This window comes from Struthio camelus, chromosome 1 (assembly GCF_040807025.1).
Source record: "Struthio camelus isolate bStrCam1 chromosome 1, bStrCam1.hap1, whole genome shotgun sequence".
NCBI classification, from domain to species: Eukaryota; Metazoa; Chordata; class Aves; order Struthioniformes; family Struthionidae; genus Struthio; species Struthio camelus.
The window spans coordinates 81,027,233-81,047,280 of record NC_090942.1 but is presented as its reverse complement, the minus strand read 5'-3'; the positions used below and the strand labels follow the sequence as shown (position 1 = coordinate 81,047,280).

General features: G+C 41.6%; 1 protein-coding gene across 1 annotated transcript; it reads right to left on the bottom strand.

Annotated features, from left to right (window-relative positions):
• Positions 1 to 1,524: 1,524 nt before the first annotated feature.
• On the bottom strand, positions 1,525 to 17,076 carry BCL2L14 (BCL2 like 14). The gene is made up of 6 exons (XM_009678721.2): positions 16,943 to 17,076; positions 8,956 to 9,405; positions 5,983 to 6,147; positions 4,978 to 5,045; positions 3,683 to 3,955; positions 1,525 to 2,911 (listed from the first exon to the last, which is right to left on the bottom strand). The coding sequence occupies exons 2-6, from the start codon at positions 9,398 to 9,400 to the stop codon at positions 2,870 to 2,872; spliced, it is 993 nt and encodes a 330-aa protein (XP_009677016.2). The 5' UTR covers positions 9,401 to 9,405; positions 16,943 to 17,076; the 3' UTR covers positions 1,525 to 2,869.
• Between the last annotated feature and the right edge of the window lie 2,972 nt (positions 17,077 to 20,048).

Below are 20,048 nucleotides of genomic sequence, written 5' to 3'. Positions count from 1 at the left end.
GTTAGATATACAGTAATAAAAATCCCAAGTCATAGTTTTTGGTTTAACGCAAAGCTGCTCTGTCTTTTACAGTAACTTCCCAAATTGGCACCAGAGGGACCTACAGCTAAATGTAGAGGTGGACTTCTTGGGAGAGATTGAAGTAAAGTGAAGGCATGGACAGTCAGGGCCCTTCACAGCATTCCCTCCACTTCCACGCACGCCTGTACACATTTTTATTGCACTAGCTTAGTCATCATGGATTTAAAAAAAAAGACAATAAAACAAAGGCTGCCTGGGCCAGTAGTACAATTTTGTTAATTAATGCCAGCCAGCAGCAGCGGCAACAACTTGGTGTTCAGCTTTGCTGACTGCTCTTACAATAAACCAAAGCCTTCATTCCAGCAAAAAGGCTACCACAGATCTCTGCCATAAAAGGAGTAGAGTGCTCTTAAAGTCTAACTGATGTGGATGACAAACGAAAGGATATCTAAATAAGAAACAGCTCACTTGGCTGATTTCCTATGCTGGCCCGTACTGCTACTGAAAAAAGGCCCTCTTAACAACCCAGAAATACAGAGGAAAATAAAGAACAGCTGAGTATCTTTTCTTAGATGGCTAGTTTTCACATTCCCATTCAGGCCAGTCTATGTGGCTGTTGGCTCCGTCCTTGGCATGAAACTGGCCCTGCAGTACCAAACCAGAGATGAGAGGCAGGTGTGGGCTTAGGGCTGCTAAACCTGCAGCTTCAAAACCGCACACACAAACACAAACTTTGCACCTTGCTAAATAGCAGACTGTTATTCCAGCCAAGAAAATTTAAAAGTAAAATCCATAAGCTACTGCCCTGCTAATTGCAAACTGGTACGCATCAGCAAACCAAGTACAGCCTCAGTGTAATTAAAATGGAATAACGTCTAGTTCTTCAGAGCCAAGATCTAACTAATAAGCTTGTTTTAGAAATCAATTAAATTTATAATAGAGCAGCAGCCAGCAGCCAGCAGCCTCCAGCGTGAGGAAGGCTAGCACTCCTTGTTTGTTCACAAAACAGGAACAGGAGCAGCCATAGTCCAGCACAGGGAAAAAGACCGTTACTGCTGTGAGCTCTAGTAGGGCCTTTCCTATGTTATGAACCTGTAGCAGGATTAGGGCTTCTCAGCCTTAAATTACTACTGCTTCTCCTTGACCTCTGTGCATCAAGTTTTGTCATAGCCTTCAGCAATTTAATGTATGATATTTTGGATTATGACCATTGTTTTACAATATTTTTCCATAAGAAAAAGGTGTCGGGGCAGAGAAGCAAGGACAGGCACAGCACTTTTTGAACTTTTGGGTAAGCACTTGCCTCTCTCCCAAATTCATCCTCCCTTTGGGGACATCTGAAGTGATCAGAAAGTGCGTATGCTCTTCTCAAAAACTGACAAGACTTGAAGTCTAGACATATATCAGGTATTCAAGGGAAACAAAGCTGACTCACTTCCGTCTTCTCTGTCTTTTGCCTCACACATACACGTCCAAACCAGAGGCAGAGTCTGCTATGCATAATGAGTTGAAAGTTTAAGGTTTATTAAAAATGCTCATCTTTTATGGCATTGCATATTTTGCATATCCAGTTCAAATGCTTTTTATCACTTTCATTCAAATTCATGATTTGTGAATAAGTTTTCATGCAGTCTTTGCAGTTAACGTACTTGTACACATAGAACAAGTACCTGCAATGGAAGGACATCTTACTAAGAGGTAGAGAGTATTTTCAGGAAACATTAAGTTTGCACTGGAAAATCATGTATTAAGAAGCAACATTATGATTTTACAGCTTCAGCAGACGTTCCAAGTTCTTTCTCTCTCCGTTGGGGATTCCTAGAAGTTGGAAATCCAGTAGTCACCAGGCAAATGGGCCACAAATGCCCCTGTAGCAAAACGCACTGCACAAAACAGCCTCAAAATAGTGAATAGTTTCACTGGCATACATTGCTACTCTAAATGATGCACTGTTATTCCTTCCTCTGCCCCATGTTCAGATTCAAGAACTCTAACCAGATCATTTGTTTTCAGTAGTTGAAGGTGCAGCTCTGTTTTCTGAGAAATCCCTGAGATTACACATAGCATGGAGTTTCTTTTGAATATGGACGAAAACTAACACAGAAAGATAAATTCTAAATTTCTTGGACTACAAAGCTTGCACAGCGCTCATATCTTCCAGATTAATGGACAAAACAGTGCTGTAGAAGCCAACACCTATTGCACTATGGTTTGAAGGGGAGTATCTATACATGGATCAAGTCTATTTTCTTGGGAGAACAGAGAAGGCATTGAAGTAATAGCCCTTATCCTCCTTACACGGTCCCTTCCAGAAAAATAAAATGGCATCAGTCCTTTGGAAAATCTAAACAGAGAAAGAGAGAAAGAGAGAGAAAACTGATAGGTGTACTGTGTGTAGGTGCACCTCCTATTAAGGGACAGTGGGACTGATAGCAGATGACACCACTATGAACCACACAAAGCTGGCAGCACCCATCGTAGTTGCTTGTTGGTTGATCACAGTCCAATGATTCTTAACTGCACACTTTGATATTTTCCTCCCATTTGCCCAGCCATCCATAAGAGTAGTGGGAAGCATCTGTACTCAGAAAGGTAGTGACCTGAAGTCACTATCCATGGGGCTGAATGCTCCATGAGGAGTTGAAAGTGCCTTTGTCTACACTTCTACATCAATACCAATTTCAAGGATATGAAATAGTTTCCATCAGAGTTGGCCAAGCAACATTGCAACCTTCCTTGGAAATAAAAATAAATAGCAAGTAATCATTCTGGCACTGGGTTGTGGTAAGATCCAGCATATTCCTTCCCTGAAGGCTTTATGTAACCTGAAGAATCAATGCAGTCATGATTATTCAATTTCTTCCTGATCCAGTAAAGTCAAAGCCTTCTCCTGTAACAGAGGAAGATAAGTTACAATTATAGAAGCAATGAGGAACCTCAGCATATTTTCAAATCTGCAGTCAGCAGGTTTTCCAGTAGGATTTCATGATGACATCACTGGATATCCTCATATTCTATCTGTTTCAATGGACATACATATACTTTACAGATACTGAATGTTTTTCATTCACTTCATGAAGCACAAAACGACTAGGATTTCCGTTGCAAATGCCTCACCACAAGTCCAGGCAAACGAGCCTTAAAGGGCAGCAGCTCAAGACCACTGCTAGCAAAAGAACACCTTATACAACCAATTCTGGAAAAGGGTCATGAAGACAAACGGATGTCTTCATGTACAGAGGAAGCAGAAGCATACCACAACATAAAGCTGACTTTATGAACTACTAAACTTCATCTTGTCTCCAGAAATGGCCAGCAGCAGACCTCTAGGGAGGAGTATAAGATTAGGGCAAGCATGTAGTAAAGTTTCCTCATGTTTCTCCCAGCCTTCAGCTATCTGTGGTGGGAGATGCTGCCTGGGCCAGGAATAGTTTTGCATTTAATAGCCCTCCATGAATTTCTCCTATTGATTTTTGGGCCTATGCAAATAAAAAGCTTTCAGCACAGAGAACCTCTTGCAGTAAAGAATTTCACAGCATAAGCACACACTGTGTTAAAGAATACCTTTTTGGTTTGGTTTGCCTCTGGCTCATTCTAGTTTTGTGAAAGTAGGCTACTCCTAGGTGCCTTAGGCTATAAGTCAAAGGAGGACAACTCATACCCAGCCACCCTGGTTCTGAATCCAAGGTGTGAAGTGTTCTCTGAGGTATTTTATTCCAAAGCCCAGGACCATGTTCATGGGATGGTTGTCCACAGCAGTAAGTCTGGTGGCAACTTCCAATGTAAAGGCGACTTTGGTGCATTGTATTTGGCCTTCTGTCTTGCTTGTTGAGTCTGCTGAGACATCCTCCAGGATTAGGTCAGTGACCCTCTTGAAGAAGGTGTAGGACAGCATGTCTATAAAATGCTGATAGAACGTCTTGTCCTTTTTGATCTGAAAATAAGAATAAGGATTGGTTAAACTTTTGTGATACTTGCTTTCCCCATCTCATTGGGACAGTGGAGCATCTCTCAGTAGTATATAGAGAGACTATAGTCTAATCATGATCCCGATTGCAAGAGAAGACACACAAAACCCACACTTCACCGCAAGGCTGTTCCTTCAGGCTCAGGAGATGTTTTTGGGGGGGATCTCCTCTAAAAGCTCTTCAGGTTTTTTTGCATTTGAATGAGAGAAGCAGAGAGAGAAAAAAAGCAAACCAAGTGTGACACTTGCATTTAGGCCTGCAGGTTAGGAGACATGGTAATACAAGAGCACTGGGAGGGTGACACAAGAGGCAAGGCTATGAGAAGGGCCTGTGGCCGCTGCTGAGCTAAGCTCCCTTTGCTCAGTCACAGTCTTTGGAACACTCTTACCATATCTGGGTAACTCTCTGTTTCCATGTCCTCCGTGTGGGAGTACACCTTCACAGAGCAGAAGGGGCAGCTAAAGAAGGGAGCTAAGGGTGCAAGCACCTATATTTCTAATAGAGAAAACCCCCAGCTCTGCTCCAACTAACGGGCTCATGCAGGAGGTTCTTCTATATATTCACTCAAAACAATTATTCCTTTTTCCCTACAACAACTCTCAGAGTTGTAGCGTTTCCCACCCTTCACAGGGAACAACTTGCATGTGAAGTTTAATGCCAAGTCAAGAGTTTCGGTTTGAGTTCTCAGATTCAGTCAAGTGCTCAACTTCCTATGAATGCAATGAACTGCACAACCTCTTTGTTGTCTTTCCCCCACTCTCCAACAGAGATCTGTGCTAGTCTTCTGGTCTTAAGAAAGATTTCAGACTGAATGGCGAAGGTTTCAGACAGGCCCAAGTTTGGAAAGAGAAGTTCAGGATCGAGACAGTGAGAGCTGGGTTACAAAACGCTTGCTCCCAACAAATGTTTCATCTCTCTCTTTCACACATGTGTGTGTATGCCCACACATACTCAAGCCTGTCTAGCTGCTGAAAACATAAGTACTTACCTTTTCTTCCAGTTGGTCCCCTGATTGTCTTAACAGTGCAACTATTGTTTGTATTATCTTTTCTTCATCTGTTAAAAGAAAGAACAGCAACATAAACACTGCAGCCTGGACAGTAGGTCCAGACAGCAAGCTACAGCGAAAGCCTTGGTGCCAATTAATCATGAAAACAGCTGCTATTTTGTGAAAAAAATCACAAGGCATTCTGCATCCAGGCTTTAGGCAGAAGCTCACTGTTCAAGTCTGCATGGAATAAGTAGCGCTATTTCTCTATCTGCACAACGTTTTGCTCGGCTTAAGAATCTGGGAAAGAGTAGGGGCTTTAATATCCCATTGCTAACCCTTTGTGCTTTGAGGCATGACTGAGAACAAGATAGATGTGTGAAAAAGCAGCTAGCAGAAGCCCAAGAAAAACAAACTTAAAATTAGGAAGAAACATCTTCCCATCATTACCAGCTATACCTTCTGTAATTCACTAGAATGAACTCCAGGTTTGTCAGACTGTAATCAGAAATTCCTAAAAGGTAGCAGGAAAACTAAATCTCTGCAGACATTATAGAAGACAAGCAGTTCAGATTTTTAACAGAGGTTGTTGACCAATGTTGTCACCTCACCAGAGAGGGACTGGCCTTTAACTAAGACATTATTTCCCAAGGAACAGGTCTTTGGCCTTAGAAGCTCAGTGTTCAGTGAACAGCTCATTCTATTCCCAGCTTTGCTGCTCTATGACCTTATGTCACTTTACCTCCACTCTCTTGGTCTCATGTCACACATCTCCTTGGATTTTTAAGGATGTTCTTTTTATTGCAGTAGCAGACAAGGTCTTACGCAGCCAGAGCTGCCCCTGAAACGTGGGTGACAAGAGCAAGGCACAGCAGACCAAACTTGTTTCTTCACAGTGTCTTACCCTAGAAGGCATGACTGCTTCACCATTTCTAGAGGAAAATGCCTCAGTGTGCAGTACCAACCTGACAAACTTCCTATGAGCATGAAATTCTTCACCCTTACCATTTTCTTCACTCTCACTTCCACCAGTAGCACCTCTGCCCTGTAGTTTCAGATCCGGGCCACATGGCAGCATCTTGAATGACACATCAGAAGGGGATGGCTGAGGTCTGGAAGTAACAAGCTTAGCCAGCCTGTCTGCAATGTGGTCGACATTTGCCGTCTCATCTGATTGGGAAGGGGGTTGGGAAATAAAGAAGGCAATTAATCTTTCCAGGAAATAACTCAAAAGCTTTACTCCTTTACATGCCCTCTGAGGTGGCAGTGCCCAGAGCATATCAAGAGATACATGGGCTCTGCTGTTGCCTAAGATCGGGTGGTAGCAATTTAGAGAGACAGAAAATACGTTGCAACCCCTGTCTAGTTTTTGAGTAGCAGTTAACCATATAGAGGCCACACAGAAGCAAGTACAGGCGTTGCTCACTAGCATACATTCTTGCACATCCTAGATTAAGAAACTAAAGAGAATAGCTCTATAGGACAGTGAATCTTAGACGCTACTGCTAGTGGTTTGTGAGTAGCCCATGGCTAGTTCACCTGTAGGCACAGATTTAGGAAAGATGTTGCATTTCAATGCTCTCTCCTTGTTCCCACCAGCTGATCCTGAGCACAGGAGAAGCAGGCTTCACTTCAGAGGCACCTCTGCCACAAAAGCTGCTCCTGCACTTGACACTGTTGCATTAAATAGAAGTGAATATTGGGAGCACTCATCACTCTGCAGCCAGATTGGCTTTATCCACCCTGTATAATGATGCTGTTCAATGACCCTCACAAGCTGAAGGCCTCACTCAGCTAGGAGAACCTAAAGGGGCTCCTGCTATAGTACAGAGCTATAGGGAAGAGCTATAGCAAGGTTTATTTCAGCTGAGAGTTACTCTTTCTTGCAATTAGCCTCCCTGAGGCTGGGATGTGAAACTTGATCTCCCCATCGCCACCAACAAGTGGCAGCTCCTGTGTGATCGGCAGACAGCGAGACAAGCTCAGCAGCAGCCTGACCCATAACACATGTGTAAAATTCACAAGCAGAGTTTACTGTGAGGGCAGCAGGGTTAATGCAGTCAATAAAAACTGCATTTCAAGGTTGGTGAATCAACCCCAAGACATTTCCTTCCCTCCGACTGCATGCAGAGCTTGTCTGGAAGCTGCTGGACTTCTAGGAAGGGGATTAGGCCATTTGTGACAGTGTATGATTATGGCTTTGGAAACATAAGATTACGCAACTGGTTTTAGACAGAACAGGCCTGCTACTTAAACAAGTAATCCCAAAAAGCATCCCCATTTTTTGCAGAATAGCCTGGCCAAGCTTGCTTTGCAGCTGCTAGCACTATATGTTACAAATAATAAAGTTTTAGGATATGGTCCAGCAATCTGCTGAAGGTCAGGTAAAGCATGGATTTGAAGTCAAACACCAGCTCCGGGGAAGTTAAGCTGGGCACGGTGAGGTTTTAGCTTGATGCCATGCTGCCACCTGCAGGGAAAATGATGGTACGCTGGAGGGACCATTAAGGGGTTGACCCCGAAACTCCTGGGAGCTTTTTTTGATAATGTAAAAATAAAATGGAAATAAAATGTAAAAAGAAAATGTAAATAAAAACAGACATCATAGAATGTGACATTTGGATGCAGACATATGACCTTAGCAACCAAACCATGGCAAGTCTTGGTCATTTCCCTGCAGCAAAATGAACCAGGCTGAGGCAGAGAACATCTCTTAGGGGATATAAGTGGATTTGACAGCAGGGAGAATCAGGGGCTTAGTGAGCAGGGGCTGGTCCAGGACAGTTAAACTGATTGGGGTTGGGCATTAGGCTGGAGACGTGAGTGATGGATAATTTTTAGCAATGTCTTCAAGTATGGCAAAAGGAAAGATTAGCCATTGCCATCAGCAGGTCACTGAGCCGGTAGTATCAAACTGGAACAAATCAAACAAACAAAACTCCCTTATTTATAGGAAAACACAGTATCACACCATATACTGAATATGGCTATTTAATGGGGATATCGCACTATCTTCTCTCAATCTTTTATGAGAAGTTAAGGCATGATTTATTTTCCAGAGCAGAAAAGATTAAATCTCCTTGTCCATAGTGTAGCACCTCTTGCACAACTTGGCAGTGGGGGCTGTCATTTACATCGACAGGATCCCTAAATTTAAATTAATAACTGCCACCCACCACCGCTTCCTCCAGTATATGGGAGGGCAGGTTCAGACCTACTACGGGAAAGTCCCTCCTCAGCTTTCTCAAAGCCAAGATCTGTTCCCTTCTCAGCCAGCCTCAGACCAGAGATGGCTGCTTTTACCTCCTCTCCTCAGTCAGGGACTGTACTTGAGAGGAATCCTGTGGCAGTGGTAGCAATGTGTGGAGGAGATTAAAATAACTCTGGAAGACTGTTCCCATTTGAGCTCTAACAACAGTGGGGATTATGAGAGGCATAGGGCTTCTCTGTGCTTAGGTCTAGTTGCTGCCAACTGCATGGCATCACAGAGTTTAAAGCTGAGTCTAGCAATTTGGTCTGTAGTGTGGAATATGTATCCCATGATAAAGCTCTTAAACAGGCCTTCATACAACTTTTCTTCCCTGATTTTAGCGTGGAAATCTTCAGTCTGAGCAGTGTTTTACATTTTATTTCTAGCCAGGTATGCAAAAGAAGTCGTCAATGCTTGGAAAAAACAACCTGTACAATTACATGTTATTTGACACCATATGATGGAAAGCAAATAAACAAACAAACAAAAAAAAAACAGTCACAAGCATAAGTCTCATTTGTGCAAGCACTAGTGAAGATCTGGCAATCTGACTTCCTAATTAGAACTCAAAAGAACTAGCATAAAAGATGACAAAGCAGTGAAAAAACCAACTTGCTCTTCCTGCCTTTCCACAGGCTACTAGGTATTTAGGCTATTTAGAGAGAGATTTAAAGACTAACAAATAACAGCAAAAGGAAAGAACTAAGAAATACCCATCAGATGCTCACGTTTCACTTTTGAAGTGCCTTGATACTGTACCACAGGAAGATAGAAATGCCTTGTGGAACTTTGGGCCAAAAATGGCTTCTGAAGAAATGAAGGCTTTGGGATTTTTTCATGTTTTTCTCTACTGAAGGAAGAGGGTAGACAATATTTTGAGAGATATTTTCGTCTTGTTTGCATTTGGCTTAGGCATTCCAACATGGCGCCCTGCGAAACCTCTGTTTGGCTTGGCCCAGCTTCATTTGGGCTTTGATATTCAAACTTCACTGCTCTCCCATTTAAGGATGAGGGTTTCTGCACATTAGCTTCCTTTTTCATAAGTTTCCCATATTCACTGACAGACAACCGCCGCTGGGCATAGGCCATTAGGATCTTGTATTCTATGCTGTCTCGCTCATCATCTTCCAAAGGTATTTCTTCCATATTGGCATCATTTGGTGAAGACATCATGGTCCCTGCAAGAACATATTCTCCATTTTAACGACTTAGGGAGCAGGCAGTTTTTCATGAATACCCACCAGTACTTGACATTTCTACAGAACCTTTCACTGAACACCTCACTGCTGTAAATCTTGCAGTACTTGGGAGCCAGAGAAGTACTGTTTTCTAGAAAGGAAATTTGGTTACACAGCAATACCTCAAAGAGAAATCCAGGCAATAAAAGAATAGGAATGAGAAGCTACACCACATTGCTCTTAATTGCATTTGAGTCCTGAGTGAAATTCTTTCAATATTCAAGTGCTTTATGCACATCATTGTTTTGTCTTAGTGCAAGAGTATAAGGTACTTTCCAACAGGTAACATTTGCTCAGAACCCTTGACATGTACATGCTTTAAAGACAAGAAGCAGTTTGATTTAGCAAACAAGTGAAGTTACTTGCAATCACTGATGGCAGATTTTTCTGGAGAAATAGAAATGTACAGGTGGCTTAGATAGGAAAGATGAGGAAATTCGAGGTGTATTCAATCACCAGGCTGCCATGCAGAAAAACAGGAAAGATCATAGCAATAATACTCATTCTCTGGATGGGAAAAAAAATAAAAGGTGATTTGTCAAAGTACTGCAAAGGAATAGCCTATACTGAGCCCAAATGACACCCCAAAACAAGCATCTCAATAAATAAGAATTCTACTTTCAGAGAAACCTTTGAAAAATCTGGGCCCTGAGTGCTCCAGGTAGGAAAGTAAACAAGAACTAGCCCAAACACTAGGAAAAGAGGTACACACACACACACACACACACACACATATATATATTTACATGTATATAAATATTGAAAAATGTATATATTCTAGTGTTCTCAAATATTCCTTCACTTAAGGGGACTGGACTCAGGTATCTTGCATGTTTGAGTGCACACAAGAGATGGTACAGACCTATTGGAACTTGTCCTTGTCCACCTAGACATATCAGTCCCACAATACGCAAACACACATTGCCATCTTCCTGCTTCCCAGTGCAGCATAGCATAGCAAGTCACAGTCCCACTTAGCATGAAACTACTCTTACTCTAACACTTTGCATTAGACTCACTTCCCTCCTGGCCTCCGTTTCCAAGGACATGTGTCTCTGAGCGGCCAGCCCTGAACGCTACCAGCAGGCTGCCTCGAACATCTCCGTTCAATACCCCACGTGTGCAAAGTCAAACAAAACTATGCACATATCCAGAACCTGTCACTGGGGTCTCTCTGAAAAGTTAAAATAGGAGGTTTCCTTTCCCACTGCCCTCTCTCAAACAAGTATCAAATTCATACACAAACACACACACACACACACAGAGACACACACACACAGACACACACACACACACTCAGACTGCGGAAGAAACAAACTGAAGTTAATTCCTTCCTGTCTGGAATATGATTTGGCTATTTGCTGCTCCGAATACAGCACTATTTCTGATATGTTTCCAACAGGATTTTTAAATCCTAAACATGGAGACTCACATTTGGGAGTCAAACAAAAGCACATGCACGCACACATGTGCACACGCGCACACACACACACACACACACACACACACACACACACACACGCACACGCACCTATAACCACTCTAAAAAAAAGTCAGTGGGAACAGGGCACAGAATCACAGAATCACAGAATCACAGAATCACAGAATGGTTGAGGTTGGAAGGGACCTCTGGAGATCATCTAGTCCAACCTCCCTGCTCAAGCAGGGACCCCTAGAGCATATTGCACCCCTGTGCATTTTTAACTCCTGCCCTTGGGATAAGAGCAAGCTGTACCCACCAATTCAGCATTTTGTGCAACCTAACAGAGCAGCTGCTCTGCAGAAGGCAACTTTCTATTGCAGCTGTATTCTGCAAGGGTCTCCAGATACTCAATGGAGAGGAAAGGTGTGCAAAGTGACTGGGGTATCCTGCTTCTTTACAGGCACTTGGCAGAAAGACTTAAGAGTCAGGAAGATTACCAGGCTGCAGTTTAATTTCTGATTGCTTATCCTTTGGAAAGAATTCCTGTGCAGAGCTATGAAGCTATTAGTTGCTTCATTCAGACCCAGAAAACAGCAGAAGTTGCAGGGTTTCAATCCTTCTTTCTGTTACTCACCCTAAAAACTATTATTTCTTTAGTGTTAACTATGAGGATGAAATAAGTCATATATGTATGCCTGAAGTGCCAAGTCTTCAGTTGGTGTAAACCATCCCAGTCCCACCCAAATCCACTGCAGTATACTGATTTACCTTTACCAAAAATCTGGCCCTACGCTTCTAAACACTTTGGAAAAGTGTTTGGATATCAGAAAGAATTAGAAATTTGGAAAAGACATCTCATTCCAAGTGTATCTTATTTCACCACTCAAATATAAAGGACAATATATGTCTTTTGGATACAGGTGTTGTTAGGAGTGACACACTTAAAGGAGTTTAATACAAAAAATTTGAAGTGACTGATTAGTCAAAAAATGCTAATGTCCCAGCAAGTAATTGAAGAGGAAACAAATCTCAAGTGATTTGTCACCTGATGTTCAATACTATTTTTAATACAGGATTTTAACTTCATTTTGCTAAAGTTTCACGTATTTAAACTTCTAACTTAAAAATCATTATTTCACTTGTAGCACTCTGGGCTGTTTTGCCACTATTTGCAGAAAGTATCCAATATAACAAAACTTAGATAAGCCACTTACTCCTGGTATGCTAAATTGTTTTTTATTTTGTTCTTTGGACAACAGAGAAAAAGGAATGCACAAAAAACTTCCCCATAAAATGTATGAGCATTAGAGATTAGACCAACCTCAAACTGCAGTTTATATCTACCCATAGTTCAGTACTATCATAGAGGAGAAGGGAAAAGAAGGGAAGGGAAGGGAAGGGAAGGGACCTGTAACAGCCATACTGTAGCTCCAATGCTACAGTACCTTGCCCTGCTAAGTGCATCCATATAGATCACAGCTTGCATCCTATTTTAGAAACTCTTTTTTTTTATCTCAAGAGAAAGGACTGTTCCAGATGCTGCTTTCATGGCATTAGCTTCCTCATGCACTTCAGGACAGTCTTTAGAGCAAAACACTACAGAAATTTGAATGGGAGCAGTGTGGCAAGGAGAAGGGGAAAGAAATGGAAAAAAAAGGACAATACATCCATTGGTAGAGAAACGAGAGATGACTTGTTTATCTGTCACAGTGCAGCTATGTTAATTAACTCCATGAGTGAGCCAAAACATAATTTCCCAATCTTGCTCAAGTTAAGTCATTGACACACCATCATCCCAAGCCTTCAATAAAGAAGCATCTCGAATATATGACAGGAGCCTCTCAGAAATCCCTTTCCCCATGTAAGCTTGGGTCACACAGCTTCCTGTTTTGTGCTAGCAGTGTGTTGCAACTTAATGTTGAAAAGTTTACTATTTAGAAATCTAGACTCAACTTCATGTGGCAAAACATCTCACTGTTCCCTAGCTGTGCTCTTGGGCTGCCTTGAGATATTCAACAGGTCACTAGAGACCAGCCTTACAGAGTCTGTAAGGGAAACCAAAAGCCCAGCAGGAACAAGTCAGCAAGATACAGTAACAAGAAACAAATCAAGAGGAGAAAAAGAGGGAACTGGAAATACACACAGAAAAAAAAGAACTGAAATGAGGCAGGACAGGCCATGGGCTGTCGCATATTCATTGACTTAACCAGCCCTTAAGATCAGACATTGACACTAGCTTAAACAGCACATCCTTCCCTACTATCAGTACTAGCTATCACACTTCGGATAATGTATATGGTATTAATATATTCTGATTTTTCACTAATATAACCATTCCTGAACAGCAAGAGGAATAAGCCACAGTAGCACAAAAAATCATTACAGCCCTATACATGGGACCATTACTTGTACACTATATGTTAAGAACAGGCCAATTGGAAACACCCTTGAAGGTGGCTGTTTGTAGAAAATTCAGCCTAGAGTTCAGAGTCTAGTCTCCTGAATAGGGCTAAGTGCAGACCTTTAGCGGGAGGACGAGTATTGCTACAACTGGCTATTATATAACATCAGATAAGTACTTCTGCATCTGATGCAGCTGTACAGCTAAACCTGCACCTTGCTCTGATAGGAACCTCTGAGAAACAAAACAAATCATCCTGGTAAAAATGCAGTATAGGTGCTGCCAAACTGATGCTTTTTTCAGCGCAGCTGTCTTGGTAAGAAATCTCACGCCAATGTGTACAGCTAGGCCAGAAGAGGATAAAAAGAGAGCAAGGAGTCACAGCCTATGGACAATCTATGCCATTACTTACAGATGACAAGAAAAGGAGCGATCACAAACATGCTGGCTGGTGTTTAAAAAGGAAAGTGTCAGTAGTTAACTTGTTATTCAGTGCTTTTTAAAGTTTGACATCTTAATTTTTGGCTTACTCTAACAAGTTAACTATAACCGAGTTATTTTTTCAGTATCCTCAGCTCAGCCACAGGCAAACCAAGCCTCATGCAAAAGCAGCACTCACTTTGCAGGAACTGCCTCTCAGAAATGAGTTTCTATAAGGGATGTCTTTTAATGCATGCATTGATCTGATTTGACAAGTGCTTGGAAGCCCTGCAAGAAGCTAAAACCAGAATCTGCATACTATTTGCTAGGATGATTAACAGAAACTTGGAAGATCAGATTATGGAGTGTAGCAGCATGGTCTCATTCTGTCTATTTAAAAACTGTGGTCTAAATTATTTATATTCTGGAGTTTGCAGGCCTCTGAGGAAACTATATTAACTCCTCCTCCTTTGTTCTTCTCTAGACCTTTTCCTTCCATTGCCAAAGGTCACATCTATATGTTATTGTCCAGAAAATGGAAAACTGAATTGCTGTCTCCCATACTGTTACATTTACCTGTAACCCTTCCTCCACCTTAAGAATTATCTGCCAGAATCAAGAAATTTGGCAAAAAATGCATGCAGACTTCTGCGAGCAGCAGAAATAAAGAATCCCAGTTTCCTGTGGATCCTCTGAGATCCAGGAATGGTGAACTTGCACCTTCCACTCCTCCTGAGTCTACTTAAAGAACAAAACTTGTAACACTGTGAGAAGTTTATTATATGTGGCTGAGTGAGCAGGATAGAGAAAGGGAACCATAAAAAAGAGATAAACCAGCAAGGTGACAGTTTAATCTTTATTTTCCTAGGAAAGCACATTAAAATAGGCTTCTAAAGTTCATGACTGCAAAAACAAAAGAAAAAAGGAGGGGGAAGTGTATCTTAGCAGTTCCAACAAATACAAAATGACTTTTTATTTAGAGGGTGTCCAGCCATAGGCCTACGCTTAGCAAAACTGGATGAAGCGGTACCTTGACTATGCCATTTCTGGACATTTGTTGCATTATTTTTGTCTATTAATATTACAGCTGCATGTACAGATGGTAGCTACCACGGTAGCTAAATGTACCAAAGTCCTCCAGGTCTGCACTCACCACAAAGTCTACCTGAGCCCCAAGCTGAGTGTTGACCCCACTTCCCAAATTCCTCCTCTCATCCCCCTGTGTCCCTCGATGGTGCTTCTCAGTCCATTTATGCTGTCAGTGAAGGTTATGTCTCAACAGCCCTTACTTAGCACTCGCCAACCTCAGGGCAGTTTTGAGTAGACACAGGCTAACTCTCCTGGAGAGCAACCCTATCAGAGGCCAACCCTACTGGAGCATCCTGCTGTCCTTCCCTCTCCAATGGCCAAAAGCACAGGCCAACCCTGCCACTATTTCTTCAGCAGGAAGTTTGTCTCACTGCAACAGAGAGCCACGGGATCTGCCTCCAAAAAGAGGTCATGTCAGTGCTAACCCTGACATCCAACTCAATTCACCATCATGTAGGCTCTTACTAGAGCTAGGCAAAGGCCAGGGACGCACAAGTGGCTAAAGATAGTTTTGTAGCTAAAGGCAGTACCTGCCCTGAAAGAGGTGATAGGTTAAATACGCAAAGCAGAAGGGAGAAGTGAAAGAGGCCCCTGAAACATGATTATTAGTCTAAACTACTCTTGTCTGGTTTGTTCCTTCTCTCTCATCCAGCAAAGAGAAATGTGTTTGCTGGACTGGGACACCAGTTTTGAAAAAAAACAATTTTTTTTTTGACATAATGCTGAAGAAAGATCATCAAAATAAAACCCACCACTGTTTCCCTTAGTGACTCATCGCAGGTGCGGGTCCTTCCCTTCAGCTCTGCTCTCACGTATGCAGGAGCAGGTTGGGGAACTTGGTTTCAGAGACTTTTGGGTAAGGGGAAGCAATGGCTAGGACTCCTCTTAGATCCTTTCCCCCTACGTGGATGACCCTAAAATACTGGCAGTCCTCATAGAAAAAAGGAGAACTATCATGAATCTCTGGAGTTCATTAGTACATAAGCAGCACACTTCACTGGAGAAATATTTTGTATGTATTGAGTCAGTCATTCTCATAAATCCCTTAACAGATAGGTACAGTCTATGCAAGAGAGCCAGTACTGTTTTAAACTGTACAGATGGAGTGGAAAGCAGTATTGTGCTTGCATACAAAGCAGCCCACTGGTTAGGATCTCTCCACGTGGTACCGCAATCCAGTTGCCTCCAGGATGGAAAGCAATAACTTGCAAGCTGAAGGATTATGCACCCCTTATTTAATCTTAACTGAATAAGATGCAACATAATTAGTAAAGGTAGAGTTACACGAGGACTCCAAGGTGAACATCCCCAGTGGCAACAGATTTTTCATGCGCGTTGCTGCATAACAGATCCAATGCATGTAATAGAAATAGGTCTACTTTGATAAATGTCTCTCAGAAGAGAATTATCTGCGCTTCTGTGACTGGCCAGAAGTATTTCCCATATCAAAGCTGAGAGGCTAACCAAAAGGCTGCTGAGCAGGCAGACTTGAGAAAAGAAATGATGCGCTGCTTGGCTTTCAGTGCCAGTGGAAATGGTAGGGCATATATTTGTGACATCCAGGAGATTAAATCAACCGTCACTATGTACCCAAGATCCGGCAGCAAAAAGGGAAGGCCAGATCTGGTTACCGAGGATTTCAGGGGAGAATGGCACCTGCTGAAACCCCTCCACCACTTATGTGCTGCATGCCAGTTGTAAAAGAAAGTATCTTACCTGAAAGACGTAACTTAGCTTGAACTGAGCTGACTTGTAAGAAGCAGGTGATAAGGATATCAATTCTACAGGAATTCACTGGGGCAAATTTCAAATTCTACTTTCCACATCTAAATGTAGTGCGGTTGGCAGAAAATAACCTTGCTCTACTTGGTTAGACATGTAAACAATTTTTTCAAAAGAACACAGTCATAGCAGCAAAGTTTTGTATGGCTGTTCCAAAAGTCCTAGGGGAGTTCCCCCCTTCCTTTATTTTTTGACATTACAGCTTATCCTGAAAGTGCATTGCTCTGTAACCAATTTAACTACAATAAATACAGCAATTTAACCCACCTATAACAAGATTCAGAGAGCCTCATGATGGATTATAGACAACCAAGCACTATATGAGAGAAACTAAGTTCAGAAAAGAAAAGGTTTTTTTTTACCTTTCAGGTTTTTTGCACCAGCCACCCTCAGTACCTGCTGATGTGAATCCTTTCTCCTTTTCTTCCAGTGACTAGATTTTTTTTGTTAGAGCCAGTCTCATAAGCATGCCAGTTCCCTTTAGTAAAAGAAAGCTAACTTCTTTTATTTCAATCTTTCATCAAAACATATGTTCATAAGCTTTCGCTACGAAGAGCGCAGCACTTTCAATAAAAAGTGCCTGCGTACTTCCTTATGAGAACAATGTACAAACAAATTGGTTTACTTATAAAAAGCACAAAGGGTGGGGCCTGCCCCTTATCCATGTGATTTGGCCTAAGCAGCATATCAGGCAAGGGGGAAAAAGTCCATAGTTATTTTCGGCTTCTTGCCAAATATTATCTTTTTTCCCATCAAACCTTTCTTCTGCATGGTACAGGTCAAATTAAATCACCATTCTGATACAGGTAATTTTCCTGAGATGTTCTGAAAGTAGGTACACCTCTTCCTCTATAAACAGCAATTCAATGCTGTGTTTTTTCATATTTTATTGCTTTTATTCAAAATCACATTAAACATTAATTAGACGAGATTGTTACAATTCTCATAACAGTGACACGGTATTGCTTCACATGGATTTTGCTTCTGCAGCTATCATAACTCTTAGGCCAAAACTGTGATCTAGTTATAGGCATAAGTAACTACAAGTTAATTAGGTCAAAAGCAGTTTAAGAGGGCTTTTCACCATGTCAGTGAGCTTCCATTTTCTAAATAAGCTCCTTGATGAAGTTACAAGTTAGGACAGGCCTGATGCATGTGAAAGGGTGAAAGCTTTCATTTATCTGTCGAAGAGAGCTGGCCACAGCGTTGCAGCGTGGTGCGCCTCATTCGGGTCAGGAAGGGATCCCTTCCCAGCAACAACACAACTGAGGCTGTGCCTTTATCTGCGATTACAATTGTTACAAAGAAAATGTGTGCCTGGTGACTTTTCTGTGAAGTGAGGAATTTACTAGTAGAAACAGAAACGTGAATGGAGCCAAAGTTTGCATTTCCAGGGAATACTGGCTTCGGGTTCACTTTGCAGGCTTATAGAAGCTTTTTGTTCGTGTTCACTGAAGCTTCCAATTTCCTTCCTGCTTTACTAGGGCCAATTGACCTCAGACCAATAACGGCAGATGTAAAGCCTGCATATGATGGATTATTAACAATCTGTCATTCTGTGCAGTGCAAAAGCTTCACAGTTTTCATTTTCTTTTTAAACATATGCCATAGCCCAATGCAGAATGTATTTCTCCAAAACCAGATTATTTTGCAGATTACCTTACTAAGAGGGAGGAAAAGCAATATTTGAGGCCCCATAAAAGAACAGGGTAGCCTGTTGAAGTAGAAAAAAAAGAACTAAACAATCATCCCTTTAAAAGTGCTATTTTGTATTTTATAGCATCATTCGAAAAGGGAGAGGATTGAGAAAAAGCATACTAATGTTGGCTCTGCTCTACTTTATATATTCTATTCCTATAGAAGTTATTGCATTGTAGTCCCGAGTCACACCATAAGAAGGCAGGAAAATTTTGGCTGTTTCTCCACTTGGCATTTTGTTGACCTTGTAACCAGAGCTGGATACGCATCCATGCATAACTTCTGAAATACCCCAGCAAAGCCAAACCTTGTGCTGTTGAGGAAGCATCAGCATCACTATCCATGTAGCAATGACCTCTTCTGACATGCTGCTACTCACCCAACCCATCACTTGCATCCGTTTCTGCAGTGGCCCATCTCAGGCCAAGAACATCCCTATGCTTTTAAGAGTAGCCATTCTGGGAATACTTTTAAATCAAAATACTTGGATACTCTGTGTATCTAAAATCTATGGCTGGAGGGACCTGACTATGTCTGTTATGAAGCCATACTAGGAGCAGGGATATTTCAAAGCATGCAGCAGGCAAGATGGGCAGATACGGGTGTAAGAAGAGGCTCGATCTGACCCACTTTTCATTTCAGTGGAAAGGACTCCACTTTTCATTTAGGCAGCAGCTTTTTCAGACAAAGTAGAACTGCAAACAGACCCAGTTGTCTGGAGGCAAGATGTATGTAAAAGGGAAACTTATATAGATACAATAGAATATATTTTTAATGCACTTTAATTATTTCTGTTTTGTTGTGCTTTGCTGTTTTCCTCCCCCAGCTTTTCCTACCAAGGAAAATTTATTTTAATAGCCTTCCATGGAAAAGGACAGAAGAGCAAAAATTCTGAATAATGACAGTATAATTCCTGTTTTACAGGAGGTTGACATCCAGTTCTCAGTCCCTTCATGCTACTTCTTAAATTAAGACCTGAACTAAGTTCTCTGTTTTGCTGGTAATATGGATATTAGTAACTGTTTCCTGCAGTTGCCCCATATTACCTTCTTAGGTTTCTTACCTTTTCTGTTTGCCATCTGTCTTATTTGACTCCTCCACCCCTTGTTAAAATATCTTCTCTACCTTTAGACAACCTAGCCAGATGCTTGACATCGGCTCCAAAAGGAATAAGCTGCTTTAAGCTTTTTTTCGTTTCCCTCTTTGGACAATCTAAGTCAGCTATGAGCTAGTTTCAGTTTTGTTTCTGCTTTCCAACTTAAAATTCTCAGTCCCCCAGCCTTGGATTTGCACAGTCTATAAAAGGACACTTAAAAATAAAACCACTTTTTTCACTGACTTTCAGATTGCCTATGGGAATTGATTGTTACTACATGTATTGAACCAAAAGTATTAGAGGTATTATTCCCCCTCAAAAACTGGGAAGAGCTTGTGCCCTCTGGTGACAGAAGCTAGTTTTTTCCAGTGGGGAAAAATAAGTCAGAGAGGGAAAAAAAATGGTTGTTCTGAGGCATGGAAAGGTGCTTTTTGTTTATTTTTAACCAAAATACAATCTAAACATTCATCTACTTTTAGTTGAAATGCTCTGAGCAACTTCAACATTTAAGTAGTTCTTGCCTTACAAATTTGAAACACCTGAGGGTAACATGCCTTTGTAGACCTGATGGTTCTACCTGAAGGAGCTTTTTCTAACTGAAACCTAGAAAACGGCACCATTCACCAAGGAAGAGTAGGGGAACAAGAGAACCACCAAACCAGACAAAGTAATCA